The sequence below is a fragment of the Oreochromis aureus genome, linkage group 7, assembly GCF_013358895.1.
Source record: "Oreochromis aureus strain Israel breed Guangdong linkage group 7, ZZ_aureus, whole genome shotgun sequence".
Classification (NCBI taxonomy): Eukaryota; Metazoa; Chordata; class Actinopteri; order Cichliformes; family Cichlidae; genus Oreochromis; species Oreochromis aureus.
Window position 1 is genome coordinate 52,569,690 of NC_052948.1, and position 22,484 is coordinate 52,592,173.

General features: G+C 40.0%; 1 protein-coding gene across 4 annotated transcripts in view; it reads right to left on the bottom strand.

The window, feature by feature from the left end:
* The window catches only part of LOC116310475 (tenascin-like), a 34,856-nt gene extending 16,590 nt beyond the window's left edge, over positions 1-18,266 (bottom strand). Inside the window, exons 1-11 of one of the 4 annotated variants that reach the window (XM_039615462.1) lie at positions 17,963-18,266; positions 11,249-11,810; positions 9,408-10,721; positions 8,785-9,048; positions 8,578-8,693; positions 7,893-8,046; positions 6,062-6,331; positions 5,690-5,875; positions 4,221-4,310; positions 3,815-4,078; positions 1,691-2,140 (exon numbers count right to left, since the gene is read on the bottom strand). In XM_039615462.1, coding sequence (XP_039471396.1) covers positions 1,691-2,140; positions 3,815-4,078; positions 4,221-4,310; positions 5,690-5,875; positions 6,062-6,331; positions 7,893-8,046; positions 8,578-8,693; positions 8,785-9,048; positions 9,408-10,721; positions 11,249-11,726 — 3,586 coding nt within the window. In that variant the 5' untranslated portion in view covers positions 11,727-11,810; positions 17,963-18,266. The remainder of the gene's footprint in view (positions 1-1,690; positions 2,141-3,814; positions 4,079-4,220; positions 4,311-5,689; positions 5,876-6,061; positions 6,332-7,892; positions 8,047-8,577; positions 8,694-8,784; positions 9,049-9,407; positions 10,722-11,248; positions 11,811-17,962) is intronic. The other 3 variants (XM_039615463.1, XM_031727257.2, XM_039615464.1) reach the window with 3 other exon arrangements.
* Positions 18,267-22,484: the final 4,218 nt, after the last annotated feature.

Consider the following 22,484-nt stretch of genomic DNA (forward strand, 5'->3'; position numbering starts at 1 on the left):
AAAAAAAAAAAAAAAAGTATATCAGGAGTATTAGGAGCACAGTGGGGAAAAAATCTCAGATTTTGAGATAAAATTGCAAATAAAAATTGAGGATATAGTTATAAATATTTCAGTAGTGTGGCGGAATAAAGTCCTCCAAAAAACAGAAAAATCTTATCATAAATTAACTCGTGCCTTCCTGTCGTGTTCAGGTCAAATCTGACCGATTTACAACTTAAAACAATCATAAATATTGTGTTTTACATCTGATTGCCTCAAGGCCTTATGACATCCTCCACACTATGCACTTGAACAGACAAAAGTGATGATCACCTCTTTCATTGAATTTTGAGTGTTTTAATCAACCTTAGAAAATATACATCTGTGGTGTTACCAGTCAAGAGTGACCCCCATTGACTGAATGACCCCCTGAATGACCAAATGAATGACCTATTGAACGACCCACTGAACGACCCACTCAACTGAATTTGGTGGTGAAAAATGTTTGTTATGCTAATTTAAGAGCTGTTAAAACAGAAAGCTCAATTTTGACCGGGAACACTAAAGTAAGGGGGGTGGGGGTGCACAAAACTGGAGGGTTAAATTCTCCTCATCTTTTTATCCCACTGAAGGGCAGAAATCTGTAATTGGTTCTGTTCGCTTGTCTGTTTGTCTGTCTGTTTGTTTGTTAGCAGTCTAACATCAACAGTTTTCAAGATATTATTTTGAAATTTTGTCAAATGGTGGATACCAATAATAGCTCAAGCAGATTTTTGGTGAAGGTCAAGGTCATGCCAAATATGAAAAAATCAGTAAAAACTTAACATTATGCATAATTTTTTATGGATTGACTTAAAACTAGGCATTGGGGACACAAGAACCTAGATTGGCTAAGCATTTGACCTTGACCTTTACTGTTAGCGCCCAAGGACAAAGTTAAAATATTTCAAGAAACCATATCAAGTAATATATCATATGAACATCACAGGCTGACATCATCAAGTTGTAATAAAAACATAATAAAACATCAAACTTTTAGTATAGTAATTGTCCTTCGAGGGACTTGTGAAATAAAAAATAAAATAAAATTCCTAAATATTGAACAACATTAAACTCTAATCACTTTCATTTTAATCACAAAATAATTTTTCAAAAAAACGTTTTACACTCTTAATTGAAATGTTTGATATTAAAGTATTGAATGTTGTATATTTGATATATTGCAGTATATCGTATATTTATAATACATTTGACATTAGAGTCAAAACTGAATACTAATATTTAATTTTGAGTTCATTATCAGATTTAAATAATACATTCTTAATATAATTTGAAGTATTCTAACTTTTAACAAATTCTACCAACAACATGTTAGAACTTTCCTTCATTTGTCATGACTTTTATATTGTTAGTTAAGTTCAGCTAAAAACAACTTTCAATATTAGAAGTCTCTTTGTTAAATGCGCATTAATCTCAAAATCTCAGATTTTTTGTGGACCTAATACTTTGTTGTGAGGATTTAAAAGTTCAGCAAAAGACAAGATCAGATCAATGAGGATTATCTTTTACAATAAAACATGAAGTATCTGTGGAAAAAAGAAATGATTCAACCATTCTGAATTGTTCAGACATAGGAGATAAAAGATATGATGATGATGATGATGATGGATTGAGATGAAGGGCTACAATAAGAAATATTTGTTCCATGTACCTGTAGTAGCAAAAACTCTTAGAGGTAAAGATCGCTCCCCTTCCACCAGCCCTTGCAATGTAATATCATAGCGTGTAGCAGGGGACAACCCTTCTATTTCAGCCTTCCTCATATTTCCTGGTACCGTGGTCACACGAGGTTGCGTTGTTGCTGACGGAGCAGTAAGCTCCACCAAAAAGCTATCGAACGCCTCATCGGGCGCGGACCACGCCAGCTTTACACTAGTGGCGGTAACACTGACTGTGAGATCCCCGAGTAGGTCCAAGACTGAGCTCTCAGGCTCGGCACCGGAGCTTATCCCGCCAGAATCAGTTGTGGAAGTTACTTCATTATTTAGAGTATCGAGGATGTCTGGGTTTTGAACAGCTTCATTATCCGGAACAGACTGTGGGAGCGTTGAGGCATCTTTGATACTCAGCGTAAGCACATCTGGAGATGTGGGCTTGGGTGCTGAATGAATAAAAGCAGGTTAAAGAATGAATTTCTTATTGGCTCTGCTGGAAACTGTAAAAGATCATGTGAAGAAAAACAATCGGTTAACATGAAAAATATAATAATTCTGCACAAAATTCTGTCTTTACTCTACCTGAATCATGGATATATTATGACGGCTAAATCATCAAGCCATTGCTAAGGCATTAATGACACCTGAAGCAGGGTCATTAACTTTCTGAAGACTCTGCATAGTCCACTAGTGTGAAAGTATACAGTTGTCTTCAAATTAAGTTGAAGCCATGCACAGCCATGTTCTTTCGGCTTTTCTAAAACACGACTGAGGAGTCTTAGTCATGAGACATGCAGGCGACCTGGTTTAATTTGCTATTAGAGAATCACTCATCTCTCTAAACGGGGTTAATAATGGGACAAGGCTTTCATGTAAAAGCTCAGATACAAGAGGAAACTGGGACAGCCAGCTCAGTAGAAAACCAGTGTGCCTGATAGCTTTAATAATCCAGGCTAGACACTGGTGCCACTGTGGATTTCTTCTTGCATTTGAACTTTGGGAACCAAAGAATCAAACGGGATGGATTTTTGTAAAAACAGAGTCATTTGTTAGGTTCAAATTGAGTCATGCCAAAGGTTATGCAGATGATGGTTTCAGTGAAAAAAAAAGTCTTGTGAAATCTGGGAACAAAGAATCCAGCATGCAAGCCATATCAGTCTGGCCTCTAATCAAAAGCTTCCACTGAAGGGAGAAGCTGAAAAACCCTAAAAGAGAGACTTATACCTGTGATTGCAACAGCTTCAAGTAGCGCAGCTCGTTGGCTACCTGTTATTCCATAAAGTTTTATTAGATATTCTGTCGATGCCGTCAGGCCATGGATTCTAGAGCCATGGGCATCTCCAGGAAGTTGAACCTCTCTCATGTCCCACAATCGCTGAGTGTCTTTATATTCTAGTGCAAAACTATCATAGACACCACGAGCCTTTAGTTTCCATGACAGATCAAATCCATCAGACGTGACACTTGAGATAGTCAGCACTCCAGGCTCATCCTCAGGCTCGGTCCCAGAAAACTGGGACTCGGAGGGGTCTAGATACACAAAGCTAATGACATTGTCCTCCAAGCCTGTAGGAGTCACTAGCTCACGGTCATCTGAGTCAGCTAAATAAAAAGTGAAAGAGGCTACAAGGAAAACAAGAAAATCAAGAAAGCATCGTTTAGTAACAGATGAAGTAATAGTTTCTTGGTGCTGGTCGGCAGCAGATTTATTTCCAGCCAGCAAATCTCTACTTGTATTTATAAACATGTACACAAATGATCATTTTCAAGCTTTCAGTCCTGGTTGCCTTGGTTACAAAGCTGCGATTAGCATTATATATGCAAAAAACGCAGCTGTTACTATGAACCAATCTTAATTAATTTAAAAAAAAAAAGGATAGGAGAAATGATCTTTTTACTGTGGAGGGAAACAATCTCAGGTTGTCCAATGAACAGTAAGATAAAAGAGAATTAATGATGCTGACACCCCTGAACTCCAACAGCTGAACCTGTCTGTAGATCCTTTTATCTTTAGCTCCTCGATGAAATCCTGAAGAACTTAACAGAGCCTTTAACTACAAATGCATGCGTTCTTATTCATTCTATTTATTCAAACTGTGGCAAAATGGTTCCCTACCCACCTGTGGATGCAGACAGGGAGACGGGTGTGCTCCTTTTGTGCCCCCTCTCTGCAGTCAAAGTAAGGGTGTAGCTCATCCCAGGAGTCAGATTAGGCAAATGATAGGTAGTCGTTGCAGCTGGGAACCCCACCTCCCCAACCTGACCGTCTCTGGAGATGTACACCAGCCTGTATCCACTGATTTTGGCCTGCGGTTTCTGCCACCTGACGGTGAGAGACGTCTCTGTGGATTCGGTTTCCTCAAAATCTCTGGGAGGATCGAGGTCTGACAGAAAAATGAGGTAGATAAACAGCCCATTAGTGTCATTTCACCACTCAATTTGTTTCAACACATCCTATCTGTCTGTGTGTTTATGAAGCGGTGTGAAGGAGGAGTGTTTGGACAGCTGTTCAGCAGTGTCTCTCACCAGTTGCTGCGTTTGTGGTAGCTGGGAGGCTTTCTCTCTCATTCTTCACAGCAGTCACTCCAATCCCGTACTCTGTACCCGGCTTTAGCCCTGCGGTGCAGAAAGACGGAGGCTAAATATCCATGTTGGTTGACAAATGCAATTCTAGATATTGCATGTGTGTGGTCAAGCTTAATTTATATTACAGTTTTTTCTGATGGCTTGAGCACATTTTTTGTAACTATTGGCTATTTTTGCAAAACTCTACACACAAATAAGAAAACTCTTCACCCAATCAGCAAAACATTGTAGTTTTCTTGTAAAAGCGAATAACCTTTGCTTAACTCTCCACACTTTTGTAAAAATGGTATTTTGGTATCCAACAGCAAGCCATCAAATTAATAAGCACACAATGCACCAACTACACACTGATGGTATGAATGAAAAACACATCTGGCTTTTGCTTTCTCTGTGCACCAGGTAGGCCATGTCAGATTGAGGTCATACTTTTGTCATAGGTCCATAAACATAGACAGATCCAAACTTCAAGTACTGGTGTTTATTCACACACATCAAAACAAACACAAGTGTTTATTTCCAAGTCAAAACGAAATAGTAATTTCACTGAAGAAAAAAAAGAAATCAGTCTACATCGTGTCGTCTCTCTGGATCTGGCCACAAAATTTTGTCTACATCACATGAAATGTCCTCTAGTCGAAGGCACCGAGGAAAATATCTTCTGGAATTTTACATCTATGGTATTGTTGTGTTTCTCATTAGCATGGCAGTGCTACAGATCTTAGTGCAAAGTGACTGTACTAACCGATTCCTATTTCAAAATGTACTTATGATGCTTGCTACAGTGTAGCGGCTCGAGTTAGGCTGAACCCGTTGGCCAGCTTCCCTCAGGGTCACTCCATGGTTGATTACATGGTCCACTATTGTAGCTCTGATGTCATCAGCAATTCTATTTCTTACTCTTCTTACCCCCCCTCCTCGTCCTCCTCTTGCTCCTCCTTGTCCTTGTCGTCCTCTTCGTCCTACTTCTTCACCTCCACGTCCTCTTCCTCGGCCTCCTCTACTTCTCACTCTTCCTGCTCCCTCCATTGTACTCCACACACACAGCTTACCTGTATTATAGTGCTTAGGCTGATTGCAAAGTGAACTAATTATCTAAAAAAGTTTTCACATGTGACAGTGTGCCAGACAGTTGGCAAAATAGTGTAAATAATAGCCATGAATGTGTATAGTTTTGCTAGGAGTGCGTTGATCATTTGGAAATTGAGTGTAAGCAGTGAGTTGTGTTTACAGTTCTGCAAAGTGTGTGTTACAAAATGGCAAACTGAGTGCAAAGCAGTGTTTGTGCTTTTAGTTTTGCAAACTCAGTGAGTGGTTTTGCTATAAGTATTAATAGTTTTAGAAATTGTGCTATAAGAATCACAGTTAGGGTTTAAGCATTCAGAAAAAACTGTAATCCATGTGATACTTACTGGTGATGGTAGCCTGTGTGCTATCTCCTGATCCTCGCTTGAACACTTCTTCACCATGAATTTCCCCAGAGATGGGACTGTATTTTACCCGATAGCTGCTAATATCAGCTTCACTGTTGGTCCACTCCAGGGTGATGCTGTTGTCTGTCTGGGACACAGTCTGAAGGTTCGTGGGGGCATCCAGGGCTAACATAAACAGAGTTTCTTTCATTAATTATGTAATGACTTGACACTCGTTGACCTACAAACATACAATAAGCTTAAATACTACATTAGACTGCTCTAATTTGTAGTGTACAAATGCATAGAAGTCTCAAAATATAACAATAGAGTGAACTAAAACAGAAAATACAGTTATTATCACAAGACAACCTGTAGTGAATGTGGCAGTGACAGGGTCACTGGTGATGTCTCCACTCCTGGAAATGAGCGACACTGTGTACTCGGTGTCTGGCCTCAGACCATCAATGCTGTACTGCTTGTCTGGGGGGGATATATCCACACGATTTTCATCTGAAGGGTCAGAGCTGGGCATGTAAAACATGGTGATTCCATCCATGGGAGCCACCGGCTGAGACCAGCTGATCAGAGCCGAGGAGTCCGTTATATCCTTCACCTCCACCTGCTGAGGGCCGTCGATCTCTAGATTTGTAATTCAGTAAGAGAAGGAAAGTTGGATGAGATACAGAGGGAAGAAAAGATGCATGAAGAAACATGATGTCATCTAACCGCAACAGAGGTACTGATTCACAAAAAGAGAAAAATTGTGAAGAGTGGTAATTATCCTAGAAACTGATGCATCCAGGGGTTATTTTTTGTAGCTTAATATTCAAACATAACTTATTTGTAATCAATGTAAGCTGGCTCTATTTAGCTAATGTTGCTAATCATGCTAACCTAAGATGTTGAGTGTGAACACTTTTGCTAAAAATCAGTAAGTTAGCACTATCAGTGCAAAAATATTAAGTGTCACTGCTGGTTTCCACTTTGTTTATCCTGAAGATTACAAAAGATATTTCGGCATCATAAAGTAGTAGAAGATGCTGATACATGTAGCTTGCTAACCAAGCAACTGCTTAGTGTTTCAGATATGTTCATGTTTGGCTAAAAAAACCCATCACCAAAACGGTAACATCAAAACCAATTCATGGCACCACAAGCTATGTCCATCTCTTCTAGTGTCATCTTGCAAGCTTTCCAAAAAACTATGTCTACCTTTGGCGTCAATAAGAAGAGAAATGTCTCTAACAAAGATTTAATCCGTCTCTGTATGTGTAATTCATTATCTAAAAATACAGAGTTCACAATACAAATTCACAAAGAAAACCTGGATGAAGAGAAAGTAATCGTTGTTTTGTTTGTGCGCGTTTAAACATAAAATACATCTTGCATAACTCAACTTGGATATCAACCACCACAACAGGAAAAGTCATTATGAAACATAATGTGATTCCCTTTAAGTCTGATGTCATGTCACTACCTGACAAATCTCCTGTGTTAACATGTGGAGGAGACATTTTTCCTCCACATTTTGGATCCATGCTAAAAAAGGACCACTGGGGGTACAAGGGTATGAAAAGTTTAACCTCGCTTCTATTGTTCCTCTGTGGGAGCTGTGTCGACTTTCAGCCTACACAAATAAATGACATCAGAAACAAAACGGTGTGATACCCAGAGAGTCCATCAAAACAGTCCTGTTAACTAAATGATTTTTCCATGCTCAAAGGAAGTTGTCTGGCTTGGCGTGCCATATTGATGGCGTAAGGAACTGGAACCATTTCATAACTTAATGTATGGAGTAACTCGGCAATAAAAGTTTCAACGAGACAAGGACGAGAGCTAAGAGCAAAAGATTTATTGGAAGAGGAAAAAAAGCAACTATGACATGGACATGCTATGCTTAGATTCAATTAGTTTGAGTTATTACTCTTTACCCTGAATCTGTTAGATGGAACTATGGAGAGCCACCTGGGATTTCTTCTTGTAGTTCTTCTTCTTTACATTATGGAATTTCACTCTGGCTCACATTGCACAGGCAAAGTGAAGGCTATTTGTGCTGCCCCCAAAAAGGTACTAATAGCTGCCAAATAGAGCAGGAAAATTAAAATCTTCTCTGACTCTAATGTGACGATTATGGTCGAGAGTTGATGATAGGCAGCCATAAACTGCATGACTGTAAATAGTAAGTGTGCTTGAAACTCACTGGTAGTGAATGTTTGGGTTGTTTGGGGTCCTCTGGTGTTGTTCTTGATGATGTTGATGGAGACTTCATACTCCTGTCCTGGTCCAAGCCCTGATTGGAAGAATTGGTTCTGAGAGGGTGGAAGGGTGCTTGAAACTTTTCCATTTTCTTCTTTCTGTAAAAGTTACATAATATAGAAAAATCATGTTAAAGTAGAGAATATGCATTAAACTTGACTGCTGTGAGAAAATCAGCTTTAAGCATTAAAAGATGGTGCCTCTGCTTTAGCATTTTCATTACACTTTAGGTTTGGCTATGTTTAGTGTACCGCAGGCAGTATATTTCTTCGTGCAAGGCACAAAAAGGCAGGAGCGGCAGCTTGAAAGTCAGAAAAGGACAACACATTTTAAGGCTACGGAATATTAAAAGGTCTCTGACTTATCAGCTGGCACATTCATTCCTTTTAGAAGAGTTGGTTGGACTTTGCCTCGGTATCTCAGCAGCAGTTTTAGCCGCAGTTCTATAACATCCAGATTTGCCCTCACTAAACTTTTCCATATGTCAAAGCAAATTTAATGGTTACCACTAAAATAAATCCGTGTATCGCTGAGACTTTCAATAAGCTGGCATCGCTTATCACCTCTGACTTTTCCCCTAATGGCTAATAAAATGCAGGCAAGTCTTCAGCAGAGATGGGCAGACTCACCATGTTGCGGAAATAGATCTCCCAGCCATCAAAGGGGATGTCCAGCTGGTCCCAAATGACCTCGACTGAGGTCTCTCTTACTGATTTGAATCTTAAACCTTCTGGCTGCGGAAGGTCTAGGGGGGACGGAGAGAGAGTTAATAAATGTTTATTATCTTTTTCTAAACCTATTCACAGCAAATGAACACAGAAACAAATATGGCATACCTGTGGCCACCCGTGCACTCACAGGGATGCTCCTCTTGTTACTCAGAACAGCGTAGACATTAATCAGATACTCAAGACCGGGCTCAAGCTCTTTAACAGTTGCAGCGGTTTTGTCTCCAGACACAGTGAACTCTTGGAGAAGACCGCCAGGAATTGTGGGCACATATGTGACAAGATACTCTGTGACCAGCATCTCATTGTTCCAGGACAGGTCGACAGTCTCACTGGTGACCTCCCCAACAGTTAGGTCCTTTGGAGGAGATACTGGAAAAAATCAAGAAAAAAACAGCTGAGGGTGTTGTGTTAGACATTTTCTCAGGCCCTCAAGTCAGTGAATATCAACCACGTAGAGCTAATGCAAACTCCAGACACACATCTGGCTGTGGTGTGAAGAACTGCCAAAAAAGCACAAACCGAGTACAGACAAGGGCAGCACAAAAACCAAAACCCTCTTTTATATTCACCAGAATAGTTTCTTTCAAGAAGAGTGGTGAGTGAATTTTGAGAACGGAAGGAAATTACATCACTCTGCATTTGCTTTTATGGTGCACTTAGTTAACACATGGAAACTTTCTAAAATTGTGAACTTTCAAATCTTTTTTTTTTTGTCTAAAGCCTCTTACCTTGTGAGCAGTCTTCTCCGATGTATCCCTCATCGCAGACACACTGACCGTTCACGCAGTGCCCTTTGTCCTGGCAGTTATTGATGCAGCTCAGCATTGCACAGCTTTCTCCTTCATATCCGATCTCACACATGCATCTTCCGTCAACGCAACGCCCCCTGCTGTTGCAGTTATCTGGACAGGTGACCACGGAGCAGTCGTCTCCTGAATAGCCTTCGTGACAAATGCACTCTCCATCCACACAGTAACCGCGGGTCAGGCAGTCGTTGGGACAAGCTCTCTGACTGCAGTCTTCTCCTGCAAACCCTTCGTCACAGACACACTGACCATTGATGCACCGGCCACGATTCCTACAGTTGTTGGGGCAGCTCAGTTCACTGCAGTCCTCACCAGTGAAGCCTGCGTGGCATACACAACGCCCCTCGGTGCACTCTCCACGGCCGTAGCAGTTTGAAGGGCATGTGCGGATGCTGCAGTCCTCACCGGCGAAGCCTTCCTCGCATACACATTGACCATTGAGACAGCGCCCCCTGTGCAAGCAGCTGTTTGGACAGGACAGCTCGGAGCAATCGTCTCCCTGGAAGCCGACATCACACGCACACTGTCCATTTATGCACTGGCCTCTGTTGTTACAGTTGTTCAGACATGCCAACTGGCTACAGTCTTCACCCTGATACCCTGTGTCGCAGATGCACATCCCACTGAAGCAGGTTCCTCTACCATTACAGTCATTCAGGCAGGTGAGCTGACTGCAGTCTTCTCCACTGTAGCCAGCTGTGCAGACGCACTGGCCATCGACACAGAAACCATTACCATGGCAGTTGTTGGGACAGATACGCTCTCCGCAGTCTTCCCCGGTGAATCCCTCATCGCAGTAGCAAGTTCCATTCAGACAGCGCCCACGGTCGTAGCAGTCTTTGGGGCAGATAAGCTCAGAGCAGTCAAAGCCAGTCCATGGTTCATCACACACACAGTCTCCGTCATCACAGCGCCCACGGCCTAGGCAGTTATTGAGGCACTTGCTCTGAGAACAATCTTCGCCAAAGAAACCATCCGTACAGACGCAAACGCCACCTACGCACTGGCCGTGCACGCTGCAGTCCACAGAGCAGGCCTCAATTGAGCAGTCTTCTCCAGCGAAGCCTTTAAAGCACTTGCACTTTCCATCCACACAGTGGCCTCGGTCCTGGCAGTTCTTTGGGCACTCGGGTTCGGTGCAGTTGGGTCCCTTCCAGCCAGGCTCGCATATGCAACCACAGGTTTCAGCACTGAAGTTTCCATGACCATTACAGTAAGGTTTTGTTCCCACTTCACCTTTAAAAAAAATGCAGCATAACAATGACAAATGCAGTCAGCTTGAAAATTTCATCATCTACAGCAATAGTTTGACATTTGGAGAAAGCATGCTTTTTTTACTTTCTTGTTGAGAGTTGGCAGTGAAGAAAGACTTTTCTGTATGCTATGAAGAGCCAACAGATGCATAAGTGAATGTGTATTTCCTAAAATGCCAAACTGCTTATTTTAGCAGCTACTGTTTTCTTGCTTTCATTGGTACTGATACAACTTTATGTAATCCCTCACTGATCCAAAAAATAACAAAAAAAACATGCAAAGTTAATAGATGAGCTGGTGTCCTCTACTGTACAGCTAAAATTACACCCCCACATTAAATTCCAAAGAACTCTCACCAGATGAATGGAACAGATGTGACTCATGAACGAGCCTTGTGGGGTTACAAAGCACTTTTCATTGCAGAGTCTGATAAATAAAGGATTGTTTTACTTTGCTGGCTCTAACAGGTAAATGTGACTGACACAGCGTGATGGAAAAATTACACCTACCTTTGACCTGAGCGCTGCAGCAGGCCCCTTCACTGTGGCACTGATCCCTCAAAGCTGAAACTTCTCCCTCAAGCATCTCAAGCCGGCTCATGAGGGCTTTTAGACCGGGCAAGTGGTCGGTGCAACCGCAGGCCTGCCGAGGTATGTTGATGCGGTGAGTGAAGACAATCTGGCTCTCCCCATCGAGCGTGTGCTCGGTCATGTGATGGCCTGAGGAGACTGGAGCATCTTTGGGATGAAGGTGCGTACTTTCTGTAGCGTCTAGGTCCACTGAGCACAAGGAACTGCCAGGAACATTAATGTTATAGACGTGGTTGAAAACCACAGGATGATCTGCACTCGGGAGGGTTATGTTATGATCTTCAGGGGATGCCAAAGTCTGTCGTCGATGCCGTAGGATTTTTTTCACAAGCCCAGCATTTGATAAGATGAGGCAAGTGATTAGGAGAAGGCAGCCCAGAAGGCCTTGTGTACCCATGTTAGATGTATAGCGCCGTATTAGTGAAATAAATATCCGTGTGAACCTCAGACAAAAGCTCGATCCTGGTTAACGGTGAATGTTCTGGAAAGACAGACAGATACATTGTTACAGCAATTTAGTATTTAATGCTTTGTGGCACAATTAATATATATATGAGAAAACACCTGAAGAACCAGCAATGAGGTTCCAAGAAAACATCAGTTTTCTTGAAAAAAAGGATTGAGATGAAATGTTAACGAACGAAAAGCCATCCACAACATCCAATACCTCGCAACTACAGCAAGTCTTTTAAAGCAGTTTTTCATAATGCCTGTCTTTCATAACAATCAACTGTACAGGCGAATAGGGTTTGGTGATTTGGTGTAAGTTCACTACATGTGACTAGTTTAGTCTTGTTTAGAGAAAGAAAGAAGCTTGAGAGATGGAAATCAGTGCAACATGAACATTTAGGATATGACACAGTTATTGTTTGGACTGTTTTTTCAGCTGGTGTTAAACAGTCAAAATAAATATCCAATAAATGTAGTAAGTTGATTCTGAAAACATTTTTGATAATCTTGTACATAGTTTGCATAATAAATAGGGAAAGGTATTTTTCATTAAAGCCCTGCTTTATAAAATAAACCCTATTATAAATAATCCACAGGTGTCCTGGTACATCAACTTGCTCCACGCTGTTTGTGTATATGTAAAAAATCTGCTGTTTTACTCAAAAAATGATAATCCCAATTCTCGAGTGTCCACATAAAATGAGGTAAAAAAGTGTGAAAACATACTCATCTCATTCACAGCACTATTTGCCCAAATTCATTAGCTGGACACCAACAACACTCTAATTCGTGGGAGTAAAATGACAAGCTTCTTCCTCAGCGCGGGAAAGCCCTCTTGGATTACACAGTGATGAGTTTCCAAATGATCTAAGTATGCACGAGATACTGAAAATCAATAGTAAGGCCCTGGAAAAAATTCTTCCTTTATGGAGTTTTATGATATATCAAAGCTGTGTTATTGTTGCTTAACTGCATTTGCAGGCTTTAGATTTTAAATTCCTTTGCTCATCAGTCAATAATCACTGCATTCACAAATAGCCAGCAAATCAAGTCATCCAGATAGGCCCTCAGGTTCACATGCTTGTCTGCTGGCACACCTGGGAGGCAGCAAACAATACCTCTTTAAAGAAGCTGCATTTCTGGCAGTACAGGAGGATTTTGTCCAGACTCTTTGATTGGTAGCCACCTGCACATGCAAACCAGTGAAAAATTACTTCCAAAAATGCAGTTATGGACTTAAAAAGACATGTGGTGCACCTGGATTTATGTTCTCTCGAGAGTTTCTGGAAACTGTTTATTGACACAATGATCAGCTATCGCATAACGGAAAGTATCTTCAGAAAAGCTTCAGCTGAGCTTTTGCTGGATCTCAGGGTTGCCATGACTGCACATTCATATATTTATGACCAAGAAGTATTTTTTCCTTTGAGACACAAAATCAAAACACCTGTGGCTGATCCTCATCCTCTTAAAGCTACACAAGAAAGCCTAGATGTACATACAACTACTTGCAGTAACACAAAAAACATACATTTTATTTTGAATAGTGAGACCTATACCAAGAACAAAATCTGCCTCACAATTTTTTAAGAAAAATCTAACAGTGGGTTACAGTAAAATATATAACCACTGGATTACCTTGACTCAAGATGTTATCTGAGCTCAGAAAAATTATAGTTCCTTGTTATTGCACATCAAGCGGTTCACTGTTAATGTACGTGTTAACTTTGAGAGTAAAATATGAATATATTTCTTCTAAAATATGATGGACTCGCTACAGGTTGTGCTGAATCTTCCTGTAAGGAAGCACAACGATTTTATATTTGGGGAAAATCAATAAAATAGAATAGGCTGGTAAAGGAATCAAGAGTTGTTGGCTTTAGCCAAGCAGTTTTTGAAACAGTAAAAACAGTTTGAATATAGTTTGCAGTGATAGCTGAATGTTTCCTTTGATTTTTATTGTTATACTTGGATGACAGCAGCATGGTCATCTCTAAATCACAATGGTCGCATGCAATACAAAGGCTGTAAAACTGTTGCTGCTTCAGAGATATAGGTTTGAAGGTAAGGCTTTTTCATCTGTCCTTTTTTCTTTCCTTTGTCTTGACCACCTTTGACCTGACTTGGCTTTTGTCCCACACCCCCTGCCAGCATTTTCACTGTCCTTCATCTTACCTGTTTAAACGCCCATATAAAACCCAGGTTAAGTTTCACGAGGCTCTCACACATCTGGTGAGCGGCAGGATAAAGGTAGGTTACGATTAGAGTTGTAAATCTGAAATCTTGGTCTTACAATGTGTTTGCGATCTACTTCTTGAAACTTTTACAACACATATCACTTGTAATTTACAGTCTGGCAAAAAAAATTAATCTTCTTGATAATGCCCACAGGTAGCTCACCATCACTATCATAAATGTACAATATGGACTTTTTGAAATAATAGGCAATGGAATTCAACATATTTTTAAGAAAATACTGCCTGGTAACACTTTTTCATTGAAAGACTAATTGAAGTTAATTAGGTTCATTAATTAATTGTTTTGATTCATTTCTTCTGACTGGGTGCACTTTTCCATGCTGTATAGAGCAGAAAAAACATTCTAAAAGTAAGAGGTGCAAGCAAGGCACGCAGTGCTTGTGTAGTGAGATCTAAAACAGACATCAATTAAAATGTCAAAGTTAAAGTGATCCTTCTCCTTTCATCTCAAACAACATTCTGTCGTTAAAGCTTCTGGCCTGTTTGCATTCATCCATCATATAGCTACAGTTGGCAATAGTCTCTGGAAGCAGGATTAACTCCGTTTGTGTCCAATTCCACAGGAATCTGTAGTGCACCTCAGTTTTTGCAAAGGTCTTTTTTCCATTATCAATCTCTTGAGCTTGTCAAGTTGGGGAATAACACCTTTTTCTGGTTGATATGCATGTGCATTGCTAGTCCCCCATCTGTCTCTAATGGGAAATTAATGGGAGCATAGTAGACAAGCTCTGACATCAGCTAGCATCAGTGGGCTATGCTGTAGTAGAAGTAGCATTAGAAATGACTTAGTGACTGACTTGGCCAATATGTATATATAATATATAGAAGAGTTAGAATGCAATGTGAAATGTTTTTAATAACTCCATCAACACGTTAACCAGAAATGCCTTGGTAATGGAGAAGGGAACTCTTGCTATGTATGGTTTGAACAGATGGAAGCTCCACTAGCATTTTGAAATTAGCATCTATGAGAAAAGTTTAACCAACAGTGTTCCTCATACACCACCTTTGTTTTTCATTAATATTTTAAATTATTAATTAAATTAATTAAATTAATTGTTAATTGTTCATTAATTTTTACTAACCTGTTTGTTTGTTTGTTTGTTTTTACATTAAAAAAATATTTAATATACTTTTTTTTTTAAATCTGTGTTTGAGCTCATTAGCAGGTGTTTATTTACAAATACATGATCCTCACAGGATCCTTTTGATTGTTGATTAAACAAAATATAAATTATTTAACATAAGCTCAACCTAAAGCTTCTAAAGCAGTTACATTAATCAATATAACATTGCTAAAAAACACAATTTTCTGCAAAGTATTTTATTTTTAAAAATGTATGTACAGTTTACCACTAATATAGTTTTACATATAGTGAGGTGTTTTCATTGTGTTTTATTGTTACTTTTACTGAAGGAATGGTTCTAAAAAATTCTACAGCACTAATAGTAAATAGTAGTTTTTTAGCCAGGAAAGATTGCAGAAAACGTGCAGCAAGCTGCAGGAGGCAGCTGTGAAAGTGTAAAAGGCTCTGCATGTCACCCGTATATCAGTAATTGTAAATTATGTGTACATTACACATCACACTAACTTAAATTTTACATTTTAAACTTCAGACTTGAAATAACTTCAAAGGCTTTTTAAAAAGATAACTGGCAGCACATTTTTTCTTTTTTGTAACTTTTCAAAACCAGCGGAAACTTTGTTTATATGAATGTGATCTGATGTTTTTGCAAAGTTAAACTACTGAGAACGGTAGTGCTTACAGTACAAAGCCAAGAACACATCATTCAGAGAAGCCCTGGGGTTGACCAAGGACATCTCCTTTGACTATGGGACATGGGAAGACAATTTAGAGAAAATTGAAATAAATATAACCTGTTCACTAAGCTATAATCCAGTTCCCGTAGCTTTAGTATTCTTTCCCCATGCTGGCAGCAAAAAGGGAACTTTCCCACGTGGAAAAGAGAAACTGGGAATGTTGGCCCTGGGCTGATCACATCTGTTTTGCCTAGTCAAACTGAAAAAAAGGCACTGAGGTTCTCGTCTTATGTCCATATAATAGCTCAACCTTTGGCGAGACCAAAAGTGCTACTGCATGCAGATTTAATGCTAAACACAAGCATCCATTAATAGATTGTATGTGTAGCAAGTCTGGACACACTCCGTATGGAAAACATTTGTGGTTGACAGCATTATCTCAGGATTCAGCCAGTGGTCAACAATAAACGCGTGGATCAATCTGTTCATCTGTGATATATTAACATTTCTATTTTTCCATGCATTACAAAGTACAAAGCCCGATTCTCGACAACATCAGAAACAGCTGGAAATCATCTCAGGAAAGGTAATTAGAGTAGTTAATGTAGCTGATACAGTAAGAGAAATAGCAGCACCTCATTAGCAGATTACAAAGTTTCCCACTGCAGCATGGCAGATATTATCCCGTGGGACTTTAAGAGTACCAAAAAGCAGTTTCACTGTGTCTGGAGGTGAGCCTGAATAGAATGCAGACTTTCAGCAATTTCAGTAGCAATTACTGTGTCTCTGCAAAAATAAACATTTTTTTAAAAGTAATTTTTTTGATTTTGCATGCTCTTAAATTCAAACGTGTGTTATGTTATATATGTTAATAAATGGAGGAAATACTATGCAAGTGTCTAAATGTGTCCTTTTAAATTAGTTAATCTGCTGTGAGTGAGTGAAGCGTGGGCATTTTACTGTTGTGCATGTTACCAGCAGATATTTCCTCCATGAACAGAAACAAGGAAAGAAGGAAAGACTTTCATTAAACCCAGTTCACTACACTCGCTAACCTTCAGCTGCTCGAATGAATTCTGAAACTTGAAGAAAAAAAAATTGAAACAGGACCCAAAACATAATTTACATAAACTAAAGAAGCATGAGTTATGACCCCTGACTCTGTGTGTCAAGGTCATGTAGAGGGAACCAGTGTCATATGAGCCCTCTGGGAGCTCCGGCTATTAAACCAGCTGTCCCTTTGACACAGACACCTTTCTCACTCGGGTGCACACAATCATCCCAGGACACACGGCACATAGCAGACAGAGGTATGTGTGTGTGCCTTCTAGGTATGAGCTGAAGTAGCGTGGGTGAGGGGGATAAAACTGCACATCAGAGGAACTGAACGATTATAATCTCATTCAGCTGAAATATTCATTTCTGCTGAATGTGGACTGGAGCTGGTGATTCAAACCCACCACACAAAGGATGAAACAGAAGTTAAAACCACTGACTTTGACTTAAATTTCAATTAAGCATAGCTAATGGACTGAGTGGCTGAGGGATGTAATTTTTTCATTTCTCTTTACCCATGCTGGCAACGTCACTAGCATCGCCTATTTTTCCTTTCATTTAATCTCAGTGGTGGAAAAATGATGCACGATGAAGTCTGAACTGCATTGCCCAGAGTAATATGATGAATCATCAGGCTGCAAAACCTCACCAGACACAGGGATATTTGTGCATTTTTTTGGCCCCGTGCAGAAACACACACACACACAGATGGACAGCTGTTATTTTTATATTTTCTCCCAGTACTGATCTACAACCTGACAACATTTTTTGCAAGGGTCTCTTTTTGGCACAAAGTGCGCTGGCCTTTCTACCGAGGCGATCAAAGCCTGGGATAACTCTTCCACATGCTCACTCCCACAGCAGTCAGTCATCACCGCTGCTCCCAGCACTGGCTGCTGTGTGAGTCTGACAGAGGAAGAAGTTGCAGTATACACCAAGAATGCACTTCCAATAAATAATAATTGTGCCTTTTGGTTCTGTAGTATGCTTCACTAGTGCAAGTTGACTACTTTCACTTAAAAACAAAAGGAAATGAGAAAACTGACCTTTGCTGCACGAACTCAAATGACTGTTTACTCAGAGAAATTCATAAATAGATCTTCTTACCTCTGTTTTTTTGTCACAAGCCCCCACAGGTAACATGAGGCGCTCCTCCGGGTCTTCACAAATTTAGTGAAGCCAAGAAAAAAGATGATGCTTCGCTCTGTTGTGTCACTGCTCCGTCATACAGCCTCTCCAGCAAGGTGGCAGCTCTGTCAGTCCAGCTCTTTATCCTCCCTCACAGTTCACAGCTCAGGCTGGGGTTCAGCTGAAAGAGGGAGTAAGTGAAAAGCGGGAGACAAGGAGTGAGAAAGAGAGAGAGAGAGAGGGTGAGAGAGAGAGAGAAAGAGTGGGAGGAAATGTCTTTTAAAGTGTGAGGAGTGTTTAGGTCAGACTCCCATTGCTTTAAACTCGAGCCCTTAAATAGTCGTTTTCTCCCTCCCTTCACAGCCCCGTCTTCCCTCCCTCTGCTGTGACTGATGGATACAAGGGCTGGTCTGCTTCCTTTAAATGAGATGCCACTGTAGCCGGGAGTCATGACAGAGTGAGCGGTGCTTGTGGTTGTGTAGGGAAATTAGAGGGGAAAGCCAGGCAATAAGACGAAAGTGAAGGAAGACTGTAGACAGCAGACAGACATTTGCTTTCAACTAGATTCACTTTGCAATAATGATTTATGATTTTCTCCTACATGATTAAGGCTGCAAAAATAAATCCCAATCTTTTCTCAGCATGCTCAAACTGTCATTTCATGTTACCCCTCCGTCATCAATCTCCACTTATTTCCATGCTTCACTCTAATCCTCCTTGAAATACAAATCTTTCTCCAGCTCTGTTAGAGTATTTGCACAACCACAGATGAGAAAAATCACCAAAATAGACGATTACTGATTGAATACTTTCGGTATCTATCCAATTATATAATAAAGGTGATGGATAAAAGTCAAAATGAAACAGTGGAGGAAATCTCTTAAAGGAAGTGTTTTGCTACCATACAAATATTTCTCATATGAAGACATTCATTTAACACATTTAACTGAACAGATGAGAAACAAACATGTGTTAATGGAATTCATGACATCTTGTATCTTGCAGTCACCACAGACAGGAATGCAATAACTGCAAGACTATATAAATATATAAATATAATATAAACTATATAAAGACTAAATAACTGAAGCCCAGGGAGAGAAAAAGCAATGTGCCAGCATATGGAAGCAGCCTCCACAGTTTAATCTTAATATGATTAGATGAGGATCAGCTTAAATCTTTTAAGTGAGTCTGTGGGACTGTTAAGATATACAGTTTGCAGTCTGTTGTGAATGGAACCTTTGAATGATAATTTTCTCAGTTTCTACATTCTGTGAAGACGTGACAGAAATGGGTTACATCATACAAAGACTAAATTATTTAAAGGTTTTATTAGCAGCATGGCTGTAGGGATAGCTCACTGATACATTAGTCATGTCAGTCCAAAACAAAATATTGTATCTCAGTGATTATTGCTTCTGCTATTATTCCTACTCTAAACACCTCCACTATTGAGACTAGAGATTCTTTGACTTTCTATCAAACAGTTATGCTTTGGCAGCATCATTGTTTCACTATATGCCTGTCTATTTAGAAATGTTGAAGGCATCATTTTAAAAATTGTCATACTATAAGGAGCTGCTCTGTGTATTAAACTGGCACAGATATAGTCTACACCAGCGGTCCCCAACCGGTATCAGTCCATGAGTCGTTTGGTAATGGGCCGCGAGAGTTGAGGCACGGGTGTGAAATTTATAGTTTTTATGGTTTTTAATCATTATTTTTTTTAAATTATTTTTCATTTACTCGGTTTCCCTGGGTCTTTTCCCGTGTGTTATGTATAAATCTTCTTTTTTTGGTACTAGTACTGGTTTTATTTTGTTGTATTTATCCGCGACACTTTAAAAGCCAGTCCGTGAAACTATTGTCGGACATAAACCAGTCCGTGGTGCAAAAAAGTTTGGGGATCACTGGTCTACACAACACTAAGCGGCAATCAGAAGTCGGTCTCTGCTGTTTGAAAAGGCACTTGAGGTCAGTGAGCTTTGAAATATATCTGTGCACAGTCAAGATAACACATCTTTTAAATCCTACAAAGTGTATAAGAAAATGGAACTTAGGCTTGACCTTTGTAAACACTTTCCTATTGTCTTCACTCATTAGCACCCATTATAGAATTTTTTTTTCATTTTTCATTGTGAGTTTCAGAAAGACGTATCCGTAGGCTGCACAATTCATTTAAAATTTTAGCCACAATCACAGTTTTGCCTTCCCACAATGAAAAGGCCGTATCCAAGCAATATCTGAAATAGCCAGTGCAATCATATTCCACTTGTCCAATAAACACAGTGAGTAATAAGAACTCACTGGTAAAACCTGTGCTGTAGGAAACACATTGCGGCAAAGAGGCATCTCACAGGTGTTGAGTGCTTTGCTACGATTTTTTTATTCACGTCCATCATGTAGGCACAATTAAAAGAGTGAAAGACTATTTTCCTCTAAGAAGACACACTTAACCTAGGTGAATGAGCACAAACTCATTTACAGGGATGCAACACACTATAAAAATGAAAACAGTGCTTTAGGTTTGGTGCAAGAACATGTTGTTGACAATATAATGCAAAACTGTCAGAATCAGCCAGGTTCACCACAAAGGCAGTGTCGTCTGCATATTTGAGAAGTGTCATATTCTCCATGTTACAGGTTATATCGTTTGTGTAAATAGAGAATTAAAAAAAAACAAAAAAAAAAAAACACAAAACTGAATTTGCTTGATTTCAGTTAGTGTGGATGAATGATAAATGGACTGATTCTTATATAGCGCTTTTCTACTCTCCCAGAGTACTCAAAGCGCTGTATACAACATGCCACGTTCACCCAATCACGCAAGCACTTTCTTCTAAGCTTTCTAACATTCATACACAGATGGATGCATCAGAGAGCAACTTGGGGTTAGTGCCTTGCCCAAGGATACTTGGCATGCAGACTGGAGGAGCCAGGATCGAACCACAAACCTTCCAATCAGTAAATGACCTCTTCTACCTCCTGAGCTACAGCAAAGGAAGTAAATAGTTGATTGCACAATATCTGAGCAACAGAGATTAACATCTCTACCTTTTTTCCAACCTTTTTTTTTGTCTCTTGCCTGTCTTGACATAGACATTGCCATACTATTTAACTTATAATGCAATAGCTGAAGTAACACAAAAAGAAATGAATAAATACACAGATTAAAGATTCACATGAACAAGAGGAGCCTGTAGAGATTCTATGCAGGGGTTCTTGTAAAAGCAAAACGTGTTCGGCACCACCATGCATTCAGATCGCAAATCTGATTGCAAAGCTGCCAGACTGGATGGGATTTTAAATAGGGGAAAAGGGGGAAAAACACTGTCTGCTCCTGCTCACAGGATACCAGTTCTTTGCCAGCCTCTACATGCTAGCAAGAAGGTAGTCATGAATAACCCAAAGCTGTGTTAAAGCCAAGTTTCTGCCAATCCCAGACCAGCAGTCATTGTGATATTCAACGGGTAACAAATGAGCTTGAAGGTTTGAAGCATTGTAGCCTCAATTTTACCCACAATTCAGTCCCCAAAGTCATCTTTGAGTCACCTCAAGACGTTTTATTGTGCAAGTTAAAGATCCTACAAATAAAAAAAATGAAAAAGCAAAATTTTGCAGATAAATTTTATATAACTTATATTTAAAAAGCATTTACTAAATCATAATTTTATTCTATACATGAACAAGCTGTCACGGGGTGTCGAGGCAGGCCGTGTGTAAATATAAATGGACCCAAGATGCAGACTGCTAAGTGGTGAGCGAGCTTTATTAACCAAAGAGTGACACAAACGGAGATAAGGTGGACAAAAAACCAAAACCTAAGAGTAAACTAAACTGGGAAAAGCTAAGCAAAAACAAACCTGAAACATGAAACGGAGATGCAGGGAGAACACACGAGAACATGGAGGGTAACAACGCAGACGAACCAGCAACTAACAGAGGCAGACACGAGGTTAAAATACACAGAAGGATAACGAGGGAATGAGACACAAAAGGAGGGCACAGCTGGAAGTAATCAGACCTGACGAGACAGGGGAAAAGTAAACTGAACACACTGAAAACAGACACGGACCTTCAAAATAAAACAGGAAACACATACACGTAATGACATAACACACCAACTTAACACAGACTGGGGGACACAGAACATAGGAACATGAACCATGAAACAGAAGAGTACAAACACCCAAGATAACCAAAACCACAGAATAATAATAAACTAAAACATAAACACGGAGTCACGGACTCCGGATCATGACAGGACCCCCCCCTCAAAGGCTGGCTCCAGACAGCCCAACAAGAAACAAAACAACCAGAAAAACAACCCGACCAGGGCGGGCGGAGGGGGTCCAGGACGGAGGGCCTGAGGCAAAACAAAACAGGAGCACCAGGGCCCTGTTTCAGAAAGCTGGTTTAGTGCAAACTCTGAGTAAGTATACCCTGAGTTAACGAAAACTCTGGGTTTTCGGTTTCACAAAGCGAGTTTAGATTAATTCTG